Here is an 18,123-nt window from a genome sequence, read left to right as displayed (position 1 = left end):
GAGGTGCAGAGACAGGAGAGGGAGATCAGGAACACTTGTGCAGCATCAGGTTTCACCAATCTAGTTATTATAAAAGGGTGTAAGATGTTATTAATGACAGCAGCAACAGTTCATATAATAATTAATTAATTATAAGTATTATAAATAACAACAATGCTGCTACTACTAACACTGCTTCTACTACTACTACTAATAATAATAATTAATAATAATAATAATAACAATAATTGTTGTTGTTGTTATCCTGCAGCTTTTCACAAACAGTAAGTAAAATGCAGTGCTGACAGGAGCTAGAAGGAGAGATCAAATCAAAAGCTCTTTGATTTGGGTTTAGAAACGGAGAGTATGGTGGAAGGTATAGTACTGTAAACTGTGGATGGTGTTTAAACAAGTTCTGGACCAGAGCAGAGCGGTGGAATGACACATTGTCCCAGATGACAATGTATTGAATCTTTTTTCTTTTTTTTTATAGTATGTTTATTGAGCATCAACGATTCAAAATGAGGACATTAAAGAGATACTGTACAATACTCACATTTTTCCAAATTTTACAATGACCCAAAATTTTACAATGAAGAAAAGTTTAATCAAATACAAGTTCAGATACAATGCAGAGATGTACACACATCCTCTTCACCACACACATATGTTCTCCACCATGCACACATGTTCTCCACCACCACACACATGTTCTCCACCACCACACACATGTTCTCCACCACCACACACATGTTCTCCACCACCACACACATGTTCTCCACCTTGACACACATCCACTTCACCACCACAGACATTTTCACCTCTGTATACACAGCTTCTCCACCCCAACAGTCATAGCTTCATAGCTTCCTTGACTGGGACATGAGCCAAACTGCAGTTTCTTAGAGACTGAGCAGATGCAGTTGTGGGTGCGTGTGTGTGTCCTTGTAGGGGCATGTGAGAACAACACAGAGACTTGCTCAAGGACACATCAGAATGCAAACTCGAGGAGCTGGTTATCAAACACCACCCATCTGATCAAAGACAACCCACTCTACCGCCTGCGCAATAGCCACACCACAATGTGGAATGTTTTTTGCACACTAAGCAAAAAAAAGAGGCAAAACCAGCTTCATGAGGACACTTCATGACCGCCACCTGACCCCAACTTCCTCCCTGCAACCACCCAGTCAGCTGTGTGGCTATGTGTGAAATCCAACCCCTGTGTTCTCTCTACAGGCTGGGAAACTGCTCTTATTCAGGAACTGGGGTTTGATAGTGTTTGGATTTTGTTTCCTAATCATATTAGGGAGTTGACTGCACAGATGACGATCTCGGTCATTTGATTTGATTTTTAACTACCTTTTTTCTGACATGACCTAACAAAATAGTCCCCCCTGACATTGTAAGAGTCATGTGATCTGAGATGAATGAATGGAAGAAACCATGAAGCCACTTAATAAACAATGGTAGGAATATGTATAATGTCAATAAATAAGTTCTTGATTTATTTGTTTCTCTTGATATTTAATGCTATAATGATATAAGCTTTCTTCCTTACAAGGGGATTCAATTTACCAGAACCCACCAATGGATATGGAGATATGACATTGGCAGAGGTGTTGAAATGATAGGCCAAATTGGTATAAGTTTGAAGAACATTGAATGGTAAATTAGACTTTCAAGGACATCATGAGTTGAGTTCACCTTTTGTCACACAGACCCCTTGATTAGTCAAGTTCACACCCTATGGTAGAACCTGAGGTGCAACCTGGACACCTCGTCTGTGATGACCCCAGGGTCATTAATTGTGACAGATCATTAGACACCTTCACACAGGCTACATAGAAGGAACATGCACCGACTTGTGTTCAGGTAGCGCACTGCACCACTCATCCCCCCCTCTTCAACCAGAGCCAGTGTGAAACACACCAACAATATTTAAAACTGTTTTTTCAACAATTTACATTAGTTATTAGTTATCCTTGAGCCTGCTGAGGAAAACACACTTTTATCCACTAAGGGTAATAACAATACCCTATTATAACCCTAAGACACAGAAATATCGTAATGTCCACCAGTTACACAAAGGCCATCTTTCCATTAACTATCAAACTATTCCACAGTAGGATTACTCACAAATCTAAGCTAAACAGAGCCATACCCTGGAAGCGCCCCACGGGCGTTACAATTATTTTCAAAATGTCCTGGGAAACACAGAGAGCAACAGAATTAGTTTACACATTTACAAAGCATTGAACAAAAAGTAAAAAACACAGCAACTTTTGGAGTTTATTAACAATGGAAATAAATAAAAAGTAACATGTAACAATATATCTGACTGAGATTCAGTTGAAAGAAAACATCCGGCAGTCTGAGGCCAGAAAACTAAAAAGTTTGCTGCATTTACTAGAAAATAAAAGTGCAGCAGACACGTTCATAACAACACTGAACTCCTCATCAGCAGCATAAACATCACTTTTTTATTTCCATGTTGTTTTGCAGGCAGCTCTCCTCCAGCTGTTGGGCCTGTCCTTGAGGCAGACTTGGGTAAACAGTCATGTAACTTCATGTTTAACAGTGTTCCGCAGAGTGCACGCCCCAACTACTGTCACGTCTTGTACCGTAGAGCACGTCTGTCCTCCCTCATGTTGTTTACGATCTCATTTCACAGATCACATGACTGTCTTTGTGTTGTGTAATGTGTCTACACACTGCAGACGTGCCACTGTTGGTTTTGCTGCATGCCTGCAAAGATGCCAGAGACTTCAATGAGACAAATGCTTTAAGAGCCATGATAGCGGTGGCTGTGGCTCAGAGGGTACAGTGATCATCCTCTGACCAGAAGGTTGGCAGTTTGATATCAGTCTTCCCCATACAGCATGCCGATGTGTCCTTGGCAAGATACTGAATCCTAAAAGGGCACAAGAATAACTCTCATTACTGAATGATACAGTATAACTCAGTGTTCCACAGAGTCCAACATCTGTAATGATCCTTAAAACTAAGTGCATGTCTGAAATTGAATTGATACACTCATGTTCATTATCTGCAGCTCGACTTTATTTGTATTTTATATCCGTCAGAAATTAAAAACTAAATAAAAATAAAGGAAAAAAAACCCCCCACTAAAGTCAAAAAAATTGTTTAAGAGTTTTGTGTTTCAGTTATCCACTCACCGTAGCTAGACCAAAAGAAAGACTTGACAATCACAACTTACTAACACACAAGATATGTCCCTTGTGAGTAGAGTGCATGAAGAAATCACTAGAAAGAAAACATGAATGCTTTCAGTGCTGGGGTAGTGGTGCACTAAGCCTTGTGTGGCTTAAGTGAGTATTACAACAACAGAACTGAAAGAACAGAAAAGAATCTGGCTTCCAGTGTTGATGACCTTAACGTGTTAGGAATAGACCATTAGTCTTCTCTAAAACTTAAAGGTCAATTAAATGAGACATAGTTACATGAAAAATCTGACATTCCTTCCTCCTCTGAGTTCATTGAGTCTCCAAAGAGGAAATACTCTCGTCTGGGCGCTGTCTTAATCACTGGTCACATGATGCGCTGTGGACAGAATTACACCACATTATAACTGCGTGTGACACAAATGACTCTGCATGATTACCAGTTGTCACTATAGGTTCAATAAATAAGAAACACTTTCTTGCGATGATTCTTTTAAATGAAGAACAGAATAGAAGAATCACCAAGGCCTGTAAAAAAATAAAATAGCAAGGAGAACACTGGGAAAATTCATTGAGAAAGAGCAGGAAGGAACCCATGTCCCAACTGCACCAGCCTAAGGTCATACAATCTCTCTGAGGATTCCATCCTGGAACCTAATAGCAGTCAGGAAACCATTTGCTATGACATGTAGGTAATATACAGTGTGCCTCCCCAGACCATCACTGACCCATTACCAAACTGGTCATGCTGGATGATGTAACAAGCAGCATATTGTTCACCACAGCATCTCCAGGCTCTTCACGTCTATCACATGTGCACAATGTGAACCTGCTCTCATCTGTGAAGAGAACCGAGCGCCAGTGACGGATCTGCCAATTCTGGTGTTCTCTGGAGAACGCCAATCGAGCTACACAGTGATGGACTGTGAGCAAAGGTCCCACTAGAGGGCGTCGGGCCCCCATACCACCCTCATGGTTTCTGACAGTTTGATCAGAAACACGCAGCCTGCTTGGTGTTATACTGTGACGATTGAGACTTCCCATATACCCCTTGGACCTCACAAATGGGACATTGGGTGGTATGTCTTTCTCAAGCTCGGGTCCTGAGAGTTACAGGGATCAGTGCAGCATCTTAGGTTTTCCAAGGACTATGCTTTTATGGACATAGGACGTTGTAGATGTTGTACTTGGGATCTGCTGGAGCCACTCTCCCAGTTTGGGGGTCACAGCCCCTAATGCTCCTACTGCCACAGGGATCACATAGCATTTCACCTTCCACGTCAGTTCTAGCTGTTCTTTCAGTCCAGTTCCAGCTGCCAGAAATTGAGGTTTAATTTTTGTACTAAAAAGAGTATTTTTAATAATTGTAAATCACCCGATTTTACTGACTATCAACATTATCTTACTTGTTCCTGATGGGGGAAAAGGTAGAGCAGAGTAGGCAGTGTAGGCAGTGTGTAAAAAATATTTAACTGATACTATAAAGTGCACTTTAAGTGATCAATACGACTAGAAAAGTGCTACATAAATGCAGTCCACTTACCATATATAAATAATTCTGGAGAGAATGTTAAAATTTATCAGACAGTTATCCAAAACCCACCATGAAACAATGGCAAGAAGTATAGGTTTGCTGTGACCAAACCTTTTATTTTCAACCAGCCATAACTGTAAGGCACCCTCTCAATACATTCATTTAACAGTGTACATGTTGATGGAAGGACTGATTACAGCCTCTACAGAGGGACAGTATTCACTAGCTCTATTATTGTATCGGCTGTGTACAGACTCTTCTGCTGACATTAACTGCATGTTAACTTCACTTTGCAGGTCAGACACCCGCTCAACTGGAGATGCAGCTTCACAGTTGCCAGGATTGTGACTGTGGGCAGGACCTCCTCTTTACCTTTGCCTACCCCATGGTGATGCAGGGCACTGTGCCTGGCCTGGCCGGGTGGGTGCACATAGGGAGCGCATATTAGTAGCAGGGAGGGCCACCACTGGCGAGTGGAGATGCAGGGGTTTGACCTGCCTATCCACCCTCCTCTTGTCCCATTAGTCAGAAGGCTGATTTGTAATATTTTTCAAAATCTTTCCTTCTGTATGATGAGATCCATCTTGACACTGTGCCAGTCACAGTCCTCTTGGGTTTTAGGAGGTTGATCAGAGAGTCTGGTAAATATGTTCTCATTAAGGTGGTAGCAATCTGGCCACAGGGTAAGCGGGACAATGGTGGTAAGTACATGCCTCCTCACACTCCTGGCCCTTGGAGGGAACTCCATTCATAGGAAACGTGAACTTCCCTGTAACCAGCCGACCACCCTCTGCTCATCGTAGTCCAGCAGGTTCTGCCACAGAGCAACAATGATACTCACCTAAGCAAAGAGAGAACACAGCATCAGCCAAAAACATTAGAGGGAGTGAACAGGTATGACAGGGCACAGAGGGAAATTAGCATGACAATATATGTCCCTTACCTGCTGGATGGTGAGGGCCAGAGAGAGAAGGTTCCTTAGCTCTGCCAAGCTGTCAATTCTGTCCCAGTCCTGAAGGAGCTTTGACACAGTATGATCAGGTGTTTGTCTGCATGGAATCCCTTGTCTTCTACTTCCTTGTCTTTATCCAAGGTATCCAGTCTGTCATCTGTCTCAGGATTCAGCATTTCAATAATCATGTCCTGTCTCAAAAGAGAAACTAGTCCAGACTTGGTTACATCCAGACTTGATTATTATAAGTCCTTATTATCAGGCTCCAGCAGAATGTCGTTAAAGACTCAACTCGTCCAAAATGCTGTAGCACGTGTCCTGAAAAGAACCAGGAACAGAGACCATATTTCTCCTGTGTTAGCTTCAAACTGGCTTCCGGTTGAATCTGGAATAGAATTTAAGATCCTCCCTCTCACCTACAAGACCCTTAATAATATGGCACCATCACACCTTGAAGAGCTGATAGTACCATATCACCCCACTAGAGCACTGGGCTCCCAGAATTCAGGCTCACTTATGGTGGATCCTGTATCGTGTTGACATCTGAGTGTGGATAGTGGTGGTGGACCATGGTCGTGTTGGTATCTTGATGGTGGATCCTGATCGTGGTGGCTGCTGACCATTGACTATGATTACAACAAGACTGCTTGATATATTATATGTCTACTCAGATACTCGACCATCACTGAAAATAATCCATCAATTCATTTACCTTCCATTATGCTACAAAGTGTTTATTCTAATCAATGCTGCAAATACCCTTATCTTACTGATGTTCTCCTTTACACTTGACATCTATTGCACTTCTGTCCGTCCTGGGAGACGGATCCCTCACATGTGACTCTCTCGGAGGTTTCTACATTCTTTTTACCCTGTTAAAAGGTTTTTTTTGTAGTTTTTATGGTCATAAAGGTCAATAGCTAAGTAGCTAGATACACACACACACAAGTTTTGCTGTCCTTATCAATAGCAATTACAAAATGTACAGTAAGCGACAGTAGCTAGCAATTGCGAACTTTGCAGATTTATGTTAAGACGTCATATGACACTCGAACCATCTGATCAAATAAATGTGTATCATGCTAGAGTAAAACTAAATAAATTTAAATGTTGCTTATGTAAAAGATAATATTTAACCTCATGTTGATATTTTCTTGATACATCTAGATCAAGTTCAGTACATGACACTATGGTCTTTACTGTTTTAAATTAACGAAAAGATACCTGCTTTCCAAAATGGCCCGAATCTAATTCAGGACAAGAGAAGACATTATACAAATGTTTTACAGAATGAGTACATAAACTGGAAAAAACTTAATTTTAGGGACTAAAAGCGGAAAGCTGAAGCCAAACTGAAGTGCTGGCTTTTCAAAAGGTCAAAAGATTAAGGTTACGTGACCTCATTATTGTGAATGCGATATATCAGGACTGCCCAAAGACAATTTCATTGTGTTCTCTCAGTGTTGTGTGTGTCTGAGAGTTGACCATTCCGCTCATGTCCAAGGCTGCTGAACACAACAGACCCTAAAAGGTTAATGAAGCCACACTTTGGAGCAAATGTTTCAACCTTTATTAAACATAGCTTGCAAGAGATAAATATTACAAAGTTATTTCCTCCAAAATTAGCTTATTTTTTCAATCAATGCATAATTGTCAATCAACTGGCAGTATTCAAACAGCATTATTTTCTTTTACTCTTTTGAAGACCGTTAAATATCAAGTATGTGCAAAAGGTCAGGATTGATGTAAGCAAAACCAAAAGGACTTCAATTAATATCTGGTCAATTTCATCTTCTGTTTCTACTTCCCAGATGTTTATTTCAACACTGTCATCATTAGACAAAAAGAAACGCTTCTACTGGTAAATCCAAAAATTGATAAAACTGATTTTGCAATTAAATGCTCCCCTGCATTAGCTATAACAAGGTATAGAATATAAAGCCAAACAGTAGAGGACCATACATGTTGTATGCTGGTGTTGGCAGGAAAAGTGATCACTGATTCAGGGTCTGTAATTCTCAGCTTGAGCAGTAGCTGATCTTATAAAGTTAGTCCAGGTTTGATGTCAGAGCTTTGCATGGACACATACCTGAAACATCTTGTGGCAAAATTCTGTATAAAAGTTACACTTCTTTGTATTACCTCCAGAAATGCCTTCTTCTTAGTGAGGAAAACAATTTACATGTATGAGCATACAGATGATGTTTTCTGCTTTCATTTGTCCAAGTTATGAGATCATAGCACTGAAGGATTACAGGGATCAATGTCATTATTGACCTCAGTCACTGTGAAACAATGATATCTCTATCTGCCAATGACATCATTCTCATGACAACTGTGCCCAGTGTGTCCTATGGATTCTTATATTTCATTACAGTGAGCAAGCAGCACAAATGATTCAGCCTCCAGTGTCCAGTTCAGCTGTTAGAAATGTCTTTGTGGTTTAAAGGAAGCCAAAGACTGCCCGGATGTGTGGACATGTGCAAGTGGTCAGCTGTTATGTCATATAGTAAAAAACACCAGTCTGCTTCTTTTAGTGAGAGGCCGGAATCAGAAAAGGGATGCAACAGCCCGATCCTGCATCAAACCATTATATAATGGGGGTCCATTTAATTCAACACACACAGTGAAGCATCAAAGTGCTTTTATCTAGAGCAGGTTCAGGAAACCATTCTAAAATAAACAAAGTAATGTTGAGGTGTGTAGTATGATGGCAGAACCTTTTTGTCTGAACCAATGAGCACTTTCCTGCAAACTCGAACTAGTCCAAAACCAAAGCAATGCATCCAGGGAGATCGCTTCAACAAGCAGGGGAGGGGAAAAAAAGTATCCCAAACATTTTGCACATTAGTTACACAATAATACACAGTGATCACAAAACGAAATGACAAGCTTCACAATATTCATGGCTTTTTGTTTTGCTTTTCTACACAATATACAACCATTTAATTTATTTTTTCAGTACAAGGGAGGAAAAAAATGCTTATGTACAATAAGTCATTATTACTTCAAACCTAGCAAATATCGTGTCATTTATTTCATAGTCAATACATTTTTTTTCCATTTTTTTAAAACTGCAATATAAAGAAAAGAGAACTTATTTGAGACGTCAGAAAATAATGACTTTTGAAATCTAAAAATTGACGTTTGAAAATAATCTGCAGTTCAAATACAAAAGGTGTGAGGATGCATCTGCAAAAGAGCAGGAGAGAGACAGGAGCTTGTTTTTAATCTTCGGCTTCAGCTTGGCAGCTAAAGGAGATGCATGTCAAAAACATAAAGTAAAAATTGTCCCAGATGTTAAAAATTCATGATGAATCTAGCCCTAGGTAGTTTCATAGTCGTGGCCAAAGTCTTCTATTCACTGGGCAGGAGAATACGATCAACCAGAACACAGTCTGGCTGGAAGAGTTCACAACAAACTAACTTACAGTTCAACCGACAACCTCCTTCAATGACTTTCCTGGACACAGTCAGACACACCTGAAGAGACTGGCTTTGACTAAAGGTAATGACAGCCTACTGTGATACGGTCTTGGGTTTGTCCAAAATGGTCTCGGAACCTGTGCCTCCCTGACCTTTGGCCGTATGATGTGTTTTTCCCCATGAAGGCTCAAACTATCAAATACTCTTCTGCAGCACCAGCTACAAAAACAAAGTCATCCGATTTCCTGTTAAAATGACGGCTTCCCTGCAACAAGGTTAATGTCATGATTTTGCTCACTATCTGAAGACCTGATACTAACTTCAGTATTATATTTTAGCTGAAGATAGGAGCCGTCAATGAAAGACAACACAGAGCAATAAGTGGAACAGGAGTGAATACAGAGGTGGCCTGTGTTAGCTACTTTAGCTAACTAGCTGCTGGGCTAATTCAACAATGATATGAACACTACTGCTGCTAGCTTCTACTACTGTACATACACAAGACTTGCCAGGACACACACATGCACGCACATTTGTCTTTTTATGGTTGTGAGGGCACTAATTGACTTTAGACATTCCTTTGTACCTTACCCTAACCTTACCCATCACAACTGAAAGCCTAATTCCAACCATTACCCTAACCTAAACATGATTCTAATCAGAACCTTTAAACCCTCAAAACGCTCGGTCCTCACAAGTCAAAATGCCCTCACATTGCTGCTTTTGTTCCTCACAACCATAGAAAGACATGCACATATACACACACACTCCTCCATATGAAGTGCTTTACTTTCTCTTTCCATTTTATTTTTTTGTGAGAAGCTAAAATGTTTACTGGCTTTGGTAAAGGGCCAGTTGAAGCTGAATATCATTAATTTTGTAAGTACAGTATTTGCTCAACAACCGAAGAAGTGAACAGAATCCAATTCTGGTGTCTGATAAAAGGTGAGTAGGAGTTCAAAATGAAGTGACTGTAATGGAGCCAGTCGTATGATTACAAAGCCAAAAACCAGATATTGTCCAAGTACTAAAGTCAACTGCACAGAAACCTGAGCTGGAATTCAACATTGCTACCAGAAGCCGTGTTAGTCCACCTGTACCACTCTGTAACAGTGGCCGGCTCAGGTCAATAATGGATCTGTGTATGTTGCATCAGTATACTGTATGTGCACAAGCCTAAATAAAGTCTGACATTGACTGGATGTCATGCTAAAATAAGTCACTAAAAAGATTTTGTGGAATAAGGGTGAAAGTGTGAGACCTTTTCTTCACCTTCTGTTTGACAGCCCACTCAAAGCTACTCAGTCAGTCAACTGGCTGGTTCTCCTGCCTCTAACCCCAAACTGACTTCATAGCCCCTCAGCTCTCCTGTAAGGAGTCACCATGTCAATGAGTAACATTGCACACTGACTGAAACACTGCTTGGAATGATTGATTTGCTACTGCAAACTCAAGAAATCAGCACTTCAGGGCCTTGTACTACAAAGCAGGCTCAACCTACCCAAGATATCTTTGTTATCTGACTCCACGAAGCTCAAAAATGTCATATGACGGTGATTATCAACTCGATAGTCAACCCAGGGTTCCTGAGCACCTTCACATATAAAGGGCAGTGTGTGCAGGACATGACCAGTGACAAGTTTATTGGCAGCAGAGCGGCAAACAGAGGAAGGAACAATACGAATTGGTTTAACACATGATCCAGGATTTTAAAAAAACAGCTGCAGCTGCCAAATGCAGGAAGGACAGCAGCCCTAATATCACCAACTGTGTGAATGTGTAACTTAATGTGCTGATAACATCAGTGTTCAGTCATTACAGCACAAGTAGATCTGGATATCATTTTCATGTTTGTATTTTTTTAGCCTTATTCTCTTAACTACTACCCCAGAGCTGTCAGATGCAAATAAATATAAGAAATAAATGTAAGTAGTAAGTAGGCTTACTTTCATATCTTATTGGTACAAGTTTATGTGCTTCAGTCAGTCTCTGATATAAGATGTTTTGTTGAAAAACAAGGCTTAAACCTAAAGCAATCTTGCTAACCACAAATCCTGCTCCGTAGTACAGACGTCTGAGGTAACCAGTGATGAGTTGTTTCTTTTTACATCAGAGTTCAGCCAATATGGAGACTGACAGCCACTACCAGGAACTGCAAATGTAGACTTGATTGGGACATATGCTTTTGTTAAGCTAGTGCAGCAGAACCCTCGAAAGAAGATCAAGATGAATTTCTGTGTGAACTGCACGGGTCTGAACTCTCTGGGTCTCAAGGCTCACTAAGTGTCCATGACTGAAGAAACTCATGGGACATTGTTGCCTCCAAATGAAAAAATGTACACAACTGAACAGATTCAACAGTTCAGTGAATTAAATGTGCAAAGCAAGACAAATATCATTGTAGGACTCTCTGTAGCAGTGAACAGCTAAAAGCCTGCATGTAATAGGCATCACTTGAGTGGCCAACATCTGAGAAGAAAAATCCACACTAGTCTTAATCACCAGATGTAAAGATGATACTGGTTTGTGTTCCTGCAGCAGTGTGTGTCGGTAAGTCACTGAGTGAATGTCTGTGCTAAATATGTTTGGGTAATTATGGCTCTATTTGTGAGCTCAGCACTCTGTGTTGATCCATGATCTGGTCAAACAGCTGGAAAACAAGAGGAAACAGATTTTTGAACATTTGAACATGCAACAGCAGTTGAAAAACAGGTAGAAATGTGGTTTTTACATTTGGTTTGCATTAAGAGCATCATTTAACCGTATCAAGTGGTAACATTCAGAGTGCTGGGGACACTAACACGCCTGGAGCAAACAACAGGTTCCACTGTAGTCACATTGAGTATAGGAAAAAGTAGGGAGTGGGATTTATTGAGCCATTCTAACCTCACACGTGTAAAGTTTGAACTCCCCACAGGAGAGACATTTTCTCATCCTAACTTTTATGTGAATGTCTCATCACTCTCCCATGAGTACTGGGGTTCACACAGTCTGTCTGAGTCCTGTATCTTGATTCAGGACCTGGTTTCTGTGTGTGAGTCAGTGTTGCAATATCAAACTGTTTGAAGCAGATCCCCCATCAGTTGAGGATTTGGTCCAAAGTCATGTAGTTCAGACTTAAGAATTAAGAGGTGGGATTGCTTTAAAGTTTCAGTTACTGCTGGGTTTATCAGACAGTGAGGCCGATGCTGTTATATGTACTCAGGTACTCATATACTCTGGTGTACTCCAGCCAGCAGCAGCTTATATGTACCGAGTACACAGTCTGGCTCTAACCGAGCACACCGTGAAAGTGGAAACTGAAACATTAAGCATTGTAAATTAGAATTGAACTTTTCATCAGCCATTAGAACGCTACTTGGTGACATGCCCCCTTACTCTGGTCAGCCATCAGCCAGCTTCTAGAACTTAGCCACTCTCAACTGTGACATTCTGTTCCTTTTTTCTTTAAAAAAAGTTTTTCCAATTGGAAATAAGCAAAGTGCTCCTCTGGAGTGAGGGAACTTGTGTGCAGAGCATGCACACAATGATTGATCCATGTCTCTCCCATAAAAGATAAAATCCTCAACCTTTTTTTTTTTCTAGATATCTATACATAATCCATACAGATATTTCAATAGTTTGTGTTTTAAGCTATGTTGATTATTATCGTCTCCAGGGGCTAATACCTCTCAGGTTCGCCACCAATTCATTAAGAGACGCCGAAAAAAAAATAAACAAACAAAAATCCAGATAAACTAATCAAAATAAAGCACAGAAAGTTTGGGGGTGGGGGCAACAATCAAAAAACCTAAAAACCCAAATAGAAGAAGCAAAGGAACCCAGATTGTAGGTTTCTAGGTAGAGAATCTGAGGTTTGGACACACAAATTGTAATTCCACCTTCAGATTTGAGTTTGTTTCACCTTCTATGTGATGCAAAGAGGAGTTACTGGATACAAAAGCTTCAGTCTGTGCACTGGATGAACAATGGTTGTGAGGGGGGCATGGTGGAGGTCAGTGGGAGGTAGTGAGATGGGATGGAACCAGGAAAGACAATCAATGCGCTCCTCCCTGACAGACCATTGCCCCCTGGGAAGTGAATATTGGCTTAACTTGTAGAGAACATCCTCCCGTCCCCCGTCAGCTCATTAGAGTCTATATAGACTGCTGGTCCGCTGATGGTGTCTGCCAGTCCTGATAAATACAATTGCAGGAAATCCTGGTTACATCTATCTGGTTACTATTCAAATTTGTAACAAGAAGCTGACATCTGAAGTGAAGAAACCGATGAAGATCTCTTGATGAGGAATGTGGGAGCCGAATACCAAAGGAAAATCTTCTCCAAATGCTTTTCACACAAGATTCACTTTTGTACACATGTGCACCTCTGATGCTGCCCTGGACGCCAGGTTGGACTTGAACTGTGTCAGTGCAAAAACAGCCTTTGAATCTGACCCTTTTAACGTGATGATACAAGTGGAGATGCTCTGCTTTGACCTTTCAGCCCCCCTCACATTTTAATTTCAAGAACAGGCCTTTTCAAGAGCAGTCACTAACTTAATTTTGTCTGTTTTTGTTCCTATCAGTATTTTCAACTTAGCAAGCTTAAGTTGTTAAACTTTATGTTGCATAGCAACCAGAATGCAACCTTTTGATCTTCTGTTACTAGCAATAGTCACATCTAAGCATTATAATTAAAAGGAGAAAAGTAATCCTAATCGACTGTGGCCTAAAGCGACCCTACAATGATTCACCGTCACTCCCCAAAGTGAAGAAGAGACAGCAGAGAAACAAAAAATGGACCAAACACTTGGAAAAGAAAAAAGCATAATGAGTAATAGTAACTGAAGCAAAAACGGTAGTTGCAGGTATAATAATAATAATAATAGTGCTACCAACAGCGATAATAATGGGAATTATAATTCTTAAACAAAGCTGACGAAGACGATTTTTACTATCATAAGAACATTGGAGATGCACTGACAGTTTAGTGTCTTTGTCCGACTTGGTGGGTTTTCATGGGTTGGTTTAAGGTAGGCACACGGACAGGCACTGCATGCGGTGGGGTTTGGGGATGTTGGTTGATCTGGGAGTGCTTCAGTATGGGGGTAGAGGGGCAGGATGGGTGTGACATCAGAGGGGCAGGAGGGCTGGTCTGGGCTCATTTCTGTCCGGTGATGGACTGCGATATGGATCGAGGTGGGATCATGTCCAACAGGTACTCTCTCTGCCGGTCTGCTAAGCTGGAGCTCTTATGCGCTCCAACTGCCGCTGGGTTCAGATATGCAATATTTAACCCTGTGGGGAGATGACACACATATTAAGAGACAGCTGTGAAGACTATCAACTGCTTACTTCAGCTTTAGTTGTAAGGGTTTTATTCACATCCACCCACATTTTCTATAAAATTGGTTTTATATTGAACTTATATTATGACTCTTATGGAATACATGATCAGATGATTTTTTTTCTTATGTTAGGTTCATTACTAAATATTTTCCTAATGTATGCTTCTCCAATATTCCATGCAATGTTTGTTTTCTATTATATCATACAATTTGAATAAAGTTGATAAAAATTCTAGCAATATAATTAGACATCAAACAGTTGATTCAGTGGCTCAAATTGTAATGCTTTGTCAAGGTTTGTGCAGGCAAAGTTGAGTGCGTACAGAGGGGGGAGTGTAAGAGGGAGAAAGACAATGTGAGGTTGTGTGTAGCTGTCTGACAGCACACAAAACCAGAGATTGTGTGAGTGTTTATGAGTAAAACTGTCTTTTCTATTGTTTATTATTAAACAGTTATATGGATAATGGTTAATCTGCAAATGCATTTTTTGATTTTAGAGAATTTCTCTTGCTTCCATTTAATTCATGTCCAAATTATAATTTATATGCTAGAAAACTATATTTTTCATTCCATATGGATCCACTCTGTAACATTTTAAGTGAGTGGGAGCATCTGCTGTACATGTTATCAGTCTATGTGAAATAGGTTCACCTGAGTGTCTTATCTTAGCATATCTTAGTATTCCCGAGTGTAAACCATCAGCTGATATTGACACATGCTGATGATGTGCAGGTATATTGTTCACCATTTCAGTTTATTGTGTTAGCATGATAACATTTAACACTAAACACTGTGTGCATATAAACATCATTAGTTCTGTAGGTCACAGACCAATGTGTATGTGTTATATTTATATAAAACCAAACCCTAAAGGTCAGTGACTTACCAGGTTTCACTTCATATTGCAAGGAATATTAGTTTTTGAGATAAGAATATTGATCAGGATCAGGACAACAACTCTTGACTGGGACATCCTTGGTGAGCATTAGATAAATGTGTCACAAAAACATTTACAGTAGATACCTGGGATGTTGTAGATCTGGCGACGGCTGTCATGCTGCAGTCTATTGCTGCTACTGCTGCTGCTTCCACCACTTCCACAGTGCTTAGCACTAGACATTCCCATTAGGCTGCTGGCCACTGACAGCTGGGAGGCCTGAGCGAAGTTTGAAAGAACACCTCGCGCCGAGTTGGACAGACCTCTCTGCATGGAGGCCTGAGGCTGGGGAGCCTGAGGGAACAGCCATGCCATAAACTTAAGCAGCACTAATTACACCATTACATTACAGTGGCATATTACTTAGTTCATTATCATGCAAGAGAGAGATTTTTTGGATACAGTTAAAAACATACTTGGGCAGGAAACATGTGTACCTGGCGAAGGGCATGATGTCGCATAATGGTATCAGTCTTAGAGGCGTTGGGGCCTGTAGGAACTGAGCTGGGAGAGAGGGCTGCCTGCTGTTGCAGCCTCTGTTCAATCTCCTGCGTACACACACACGCACACACACACTTAAAACTTTAAAATAGATCATTACATCCATGATATGCATTAATTCATCTATTCTCTGTGGCCCTTTGTGTTTTGAAAGCAACTTACTGTGGCTTGGAAATGCCTTTCACCTTTTTCACTTGTCGCACAGTACATTGCAGATTTCGTTTAAATGGCCAAAACAGCAATTTTTTCAATCTACACTCAATAACCCACAGTGAAGTAATTGTTAATACATATCCCATAATATTTTCTAAATGCACTGTATCCTCAAAGGCACTCATGTGCGATTTATAATAAAACTCAGATTGAGACTTGACTGTAGGGCTGGCTAGCAAAATGATAATGTCTTCAATATAATGTGGTATAATATGAGAAAGAGAATACGGCCGGCGTGATTGAGAGGCACAATGGTCCTGACCTGCTCCTGCTGCAGGGCCTTCACGAATGCGTTCTTCAGCCTGTTGGTGTGCTCCGCCTTCAGAGCCTTCTTCTGATTGGACGTCATGCACTGCTCACAGAGGATTCGCCCACTCTTCTCTTGCTTCCAGTGAGGGGTGAAGTCAGTTCTGCACTGAGCACAGAAGAAGGGCTCCATGCGGGCCAGTGTCCCTCTGAGTTTACCTACAGAGAAGATTCAGCCATCAGAAGTGCTTACAGCCACAGTGACAGTGTGAAGCCCCACACACATGAGCTGCTTTCAGACATGCAATGAACTCTGCTTCTCCTCCATATTTTCTCCAAAGGAGGAGCATGTGTGAATGCAAAAGAGAGAGAGGTCTGGATTATCTGCGGACCTTCTCCTCCTGGCCCCCTAGTATAAAGTCTGCAAAAGTCAGTATAATGTGACGTGAGAACACAGAAGGAGATCCCTCACGAGCGAGTGGGGGGATTGATGATGCTACTAACACGCGAAAAATAAAATAATAAAAAAATACAAGCCAACAACGGTGTATGTGTGTAGTCAAGAAAATCACGTGATCTCTACTGCGGAATTAATATGTCAACTCCTGCCTCTGTCTGCCTCATTCTGCACCACCACTCGCCTGAATTATGTGGAGGATTTGTGGCTGTGGTGAACATCTCTGTGCAGTGAACCTCCCGCTGTGTCGGGCATGTGTAAAATGCAAACTGTGGTTTAAGTCCAAATCCCAATTCTGCGGACTATACCCGCAGGTCATATGTTGTATGATGTAAGCATACAGGGGTCACTTTTTCACAACAGTGATTTCCAACAATGATAGGCACATTCTCTTTCTTCTACCAAACTATGAAAGGTAAGGGTCTGACATTTACCCCTGAATAGAAGGTTAAGACCTCAAACACCACCGAACCTACTACAGCTGATCATTTTTCAGAAACACTCTTTACCTTTGGAAACAGCAGCAAGACTGATTTGTAAAGTTAACGAAAATCTTCAGTAATCTTAAAATTCTTAGTAGTTTTAGTTTCGTATTTAGAAAGGTTTGGAAACCATTGAAAGGAACAGATTTGTTGAGGGTTAGATAGTTCTGAAGCACTTTTTATCTTAATTGTTGAAATCCTCTTCATGTCCCTATAGTTATCAATAAATAGAAATGTCTGCAAAAAAAAGTAAAATGTCTTTGGCCGTCGCAGTGATGCAGAGACCATGGCCAGAAGTTTTCAATCAATTATTAAGTCGAATTATATTTGTATAGCTCATATTCACAAATAACAATTTGTCTCATAGGGTTTAACAAGGTGCGCGACATCCTCTGTCCTTCAGATCATTGAGCAAAAATTCCCAATTTGTCTGCAGGTGATAGAGTTCATGCTTTAATTTCCTGGCTCATGACACTGCCAGTCAATGTCCAGACAAGACAGGAGCGCTCATATTAGCGCTGTGCCTTTCGCAAATGTTTTTTTTCAAAAGAACGAATCATTTTGGACATTTTAAGGATACACTTGCTGAAGGGAGCCCGGTAGTAGTTGGCCTGATGGAGTCCTGCAATATTAATAAGTGTCTCAGAACTGTGACTTATCAAATTAAATTGTCCGTTCTCAATTTGCTAATTAACGAACTTTAGTGTCCCTGGTGAGTGACTGAGACTGTCTGATCTGGTGATTCTGTCTTTTTCACTTGTCTTTTCAGTGTACTCACCCTAGTGATTCAAAACAAAGAAAAGATCTGTGATGTCCATAAAGTGCATATGAGTGTCATGTGCACTTGTGCCAAGGTAGAACACAATGTTATTGTTGTGAACA

The 18,123-nt window shown here is 40.7% G+C and overlaps 1 protein-coding gene across 1 annotated transcript in view; it reads right to left on the bottom strand.

Moving 5' to 3' along the window:
* Positions 1-7,205: 7,205 nt before the first annotated feature.
* gatad2b (GATA zinc finger domain containing 2B) overlaps positions 7,206-18,123 on the bottom strand; it is a 51,776-nt gene continuing 40,858 nt past the window's right edge. Inside the window, exons 8-11 of the mRNA XM_061093246.1 lie at positions 16,319-16,521; positions 15,780-15,890; positions 15,429-15,636; positions 7,206-14,355 (exon numbers count right to left, since the gene is read on the bottom strand). Coding sequence (XP_060949229.1) covers positions 14,219-14,355; positions 15,429-15,636; positions 15,780-15,890; positions 16,319-16,521 — 659 coding nt within the window. The 3' untranslated portion in view covers positions 7,206-14,218. The remainder of the gene's footprint in view (positions 14,356-15,428; positions 15,637-15,779; positions 15,891-16,318; positions 16,522-18,123) is intronic.

The sequence above is a fragment of the Limanda limanda genome, chromosome 19 (genome assembly GCF_963576545.1).
Source record: "Limanda limanda chromosome 19, fLimLim1.1, whole genome shotgun sequence".
NCBI classification, from domain to species: domain Eukaryota; kingdom Metazoa; phylum Chordata; class Actinopteri; order Pleuronectiformes; family Pleuronectidae; genus Limanda; species Limanda limanda.
The sequence above is the reverse complement of the archived record's forward strand: the minus strand, read 5'-3'. Positions and strand labels throughout refer to the sequence as shown.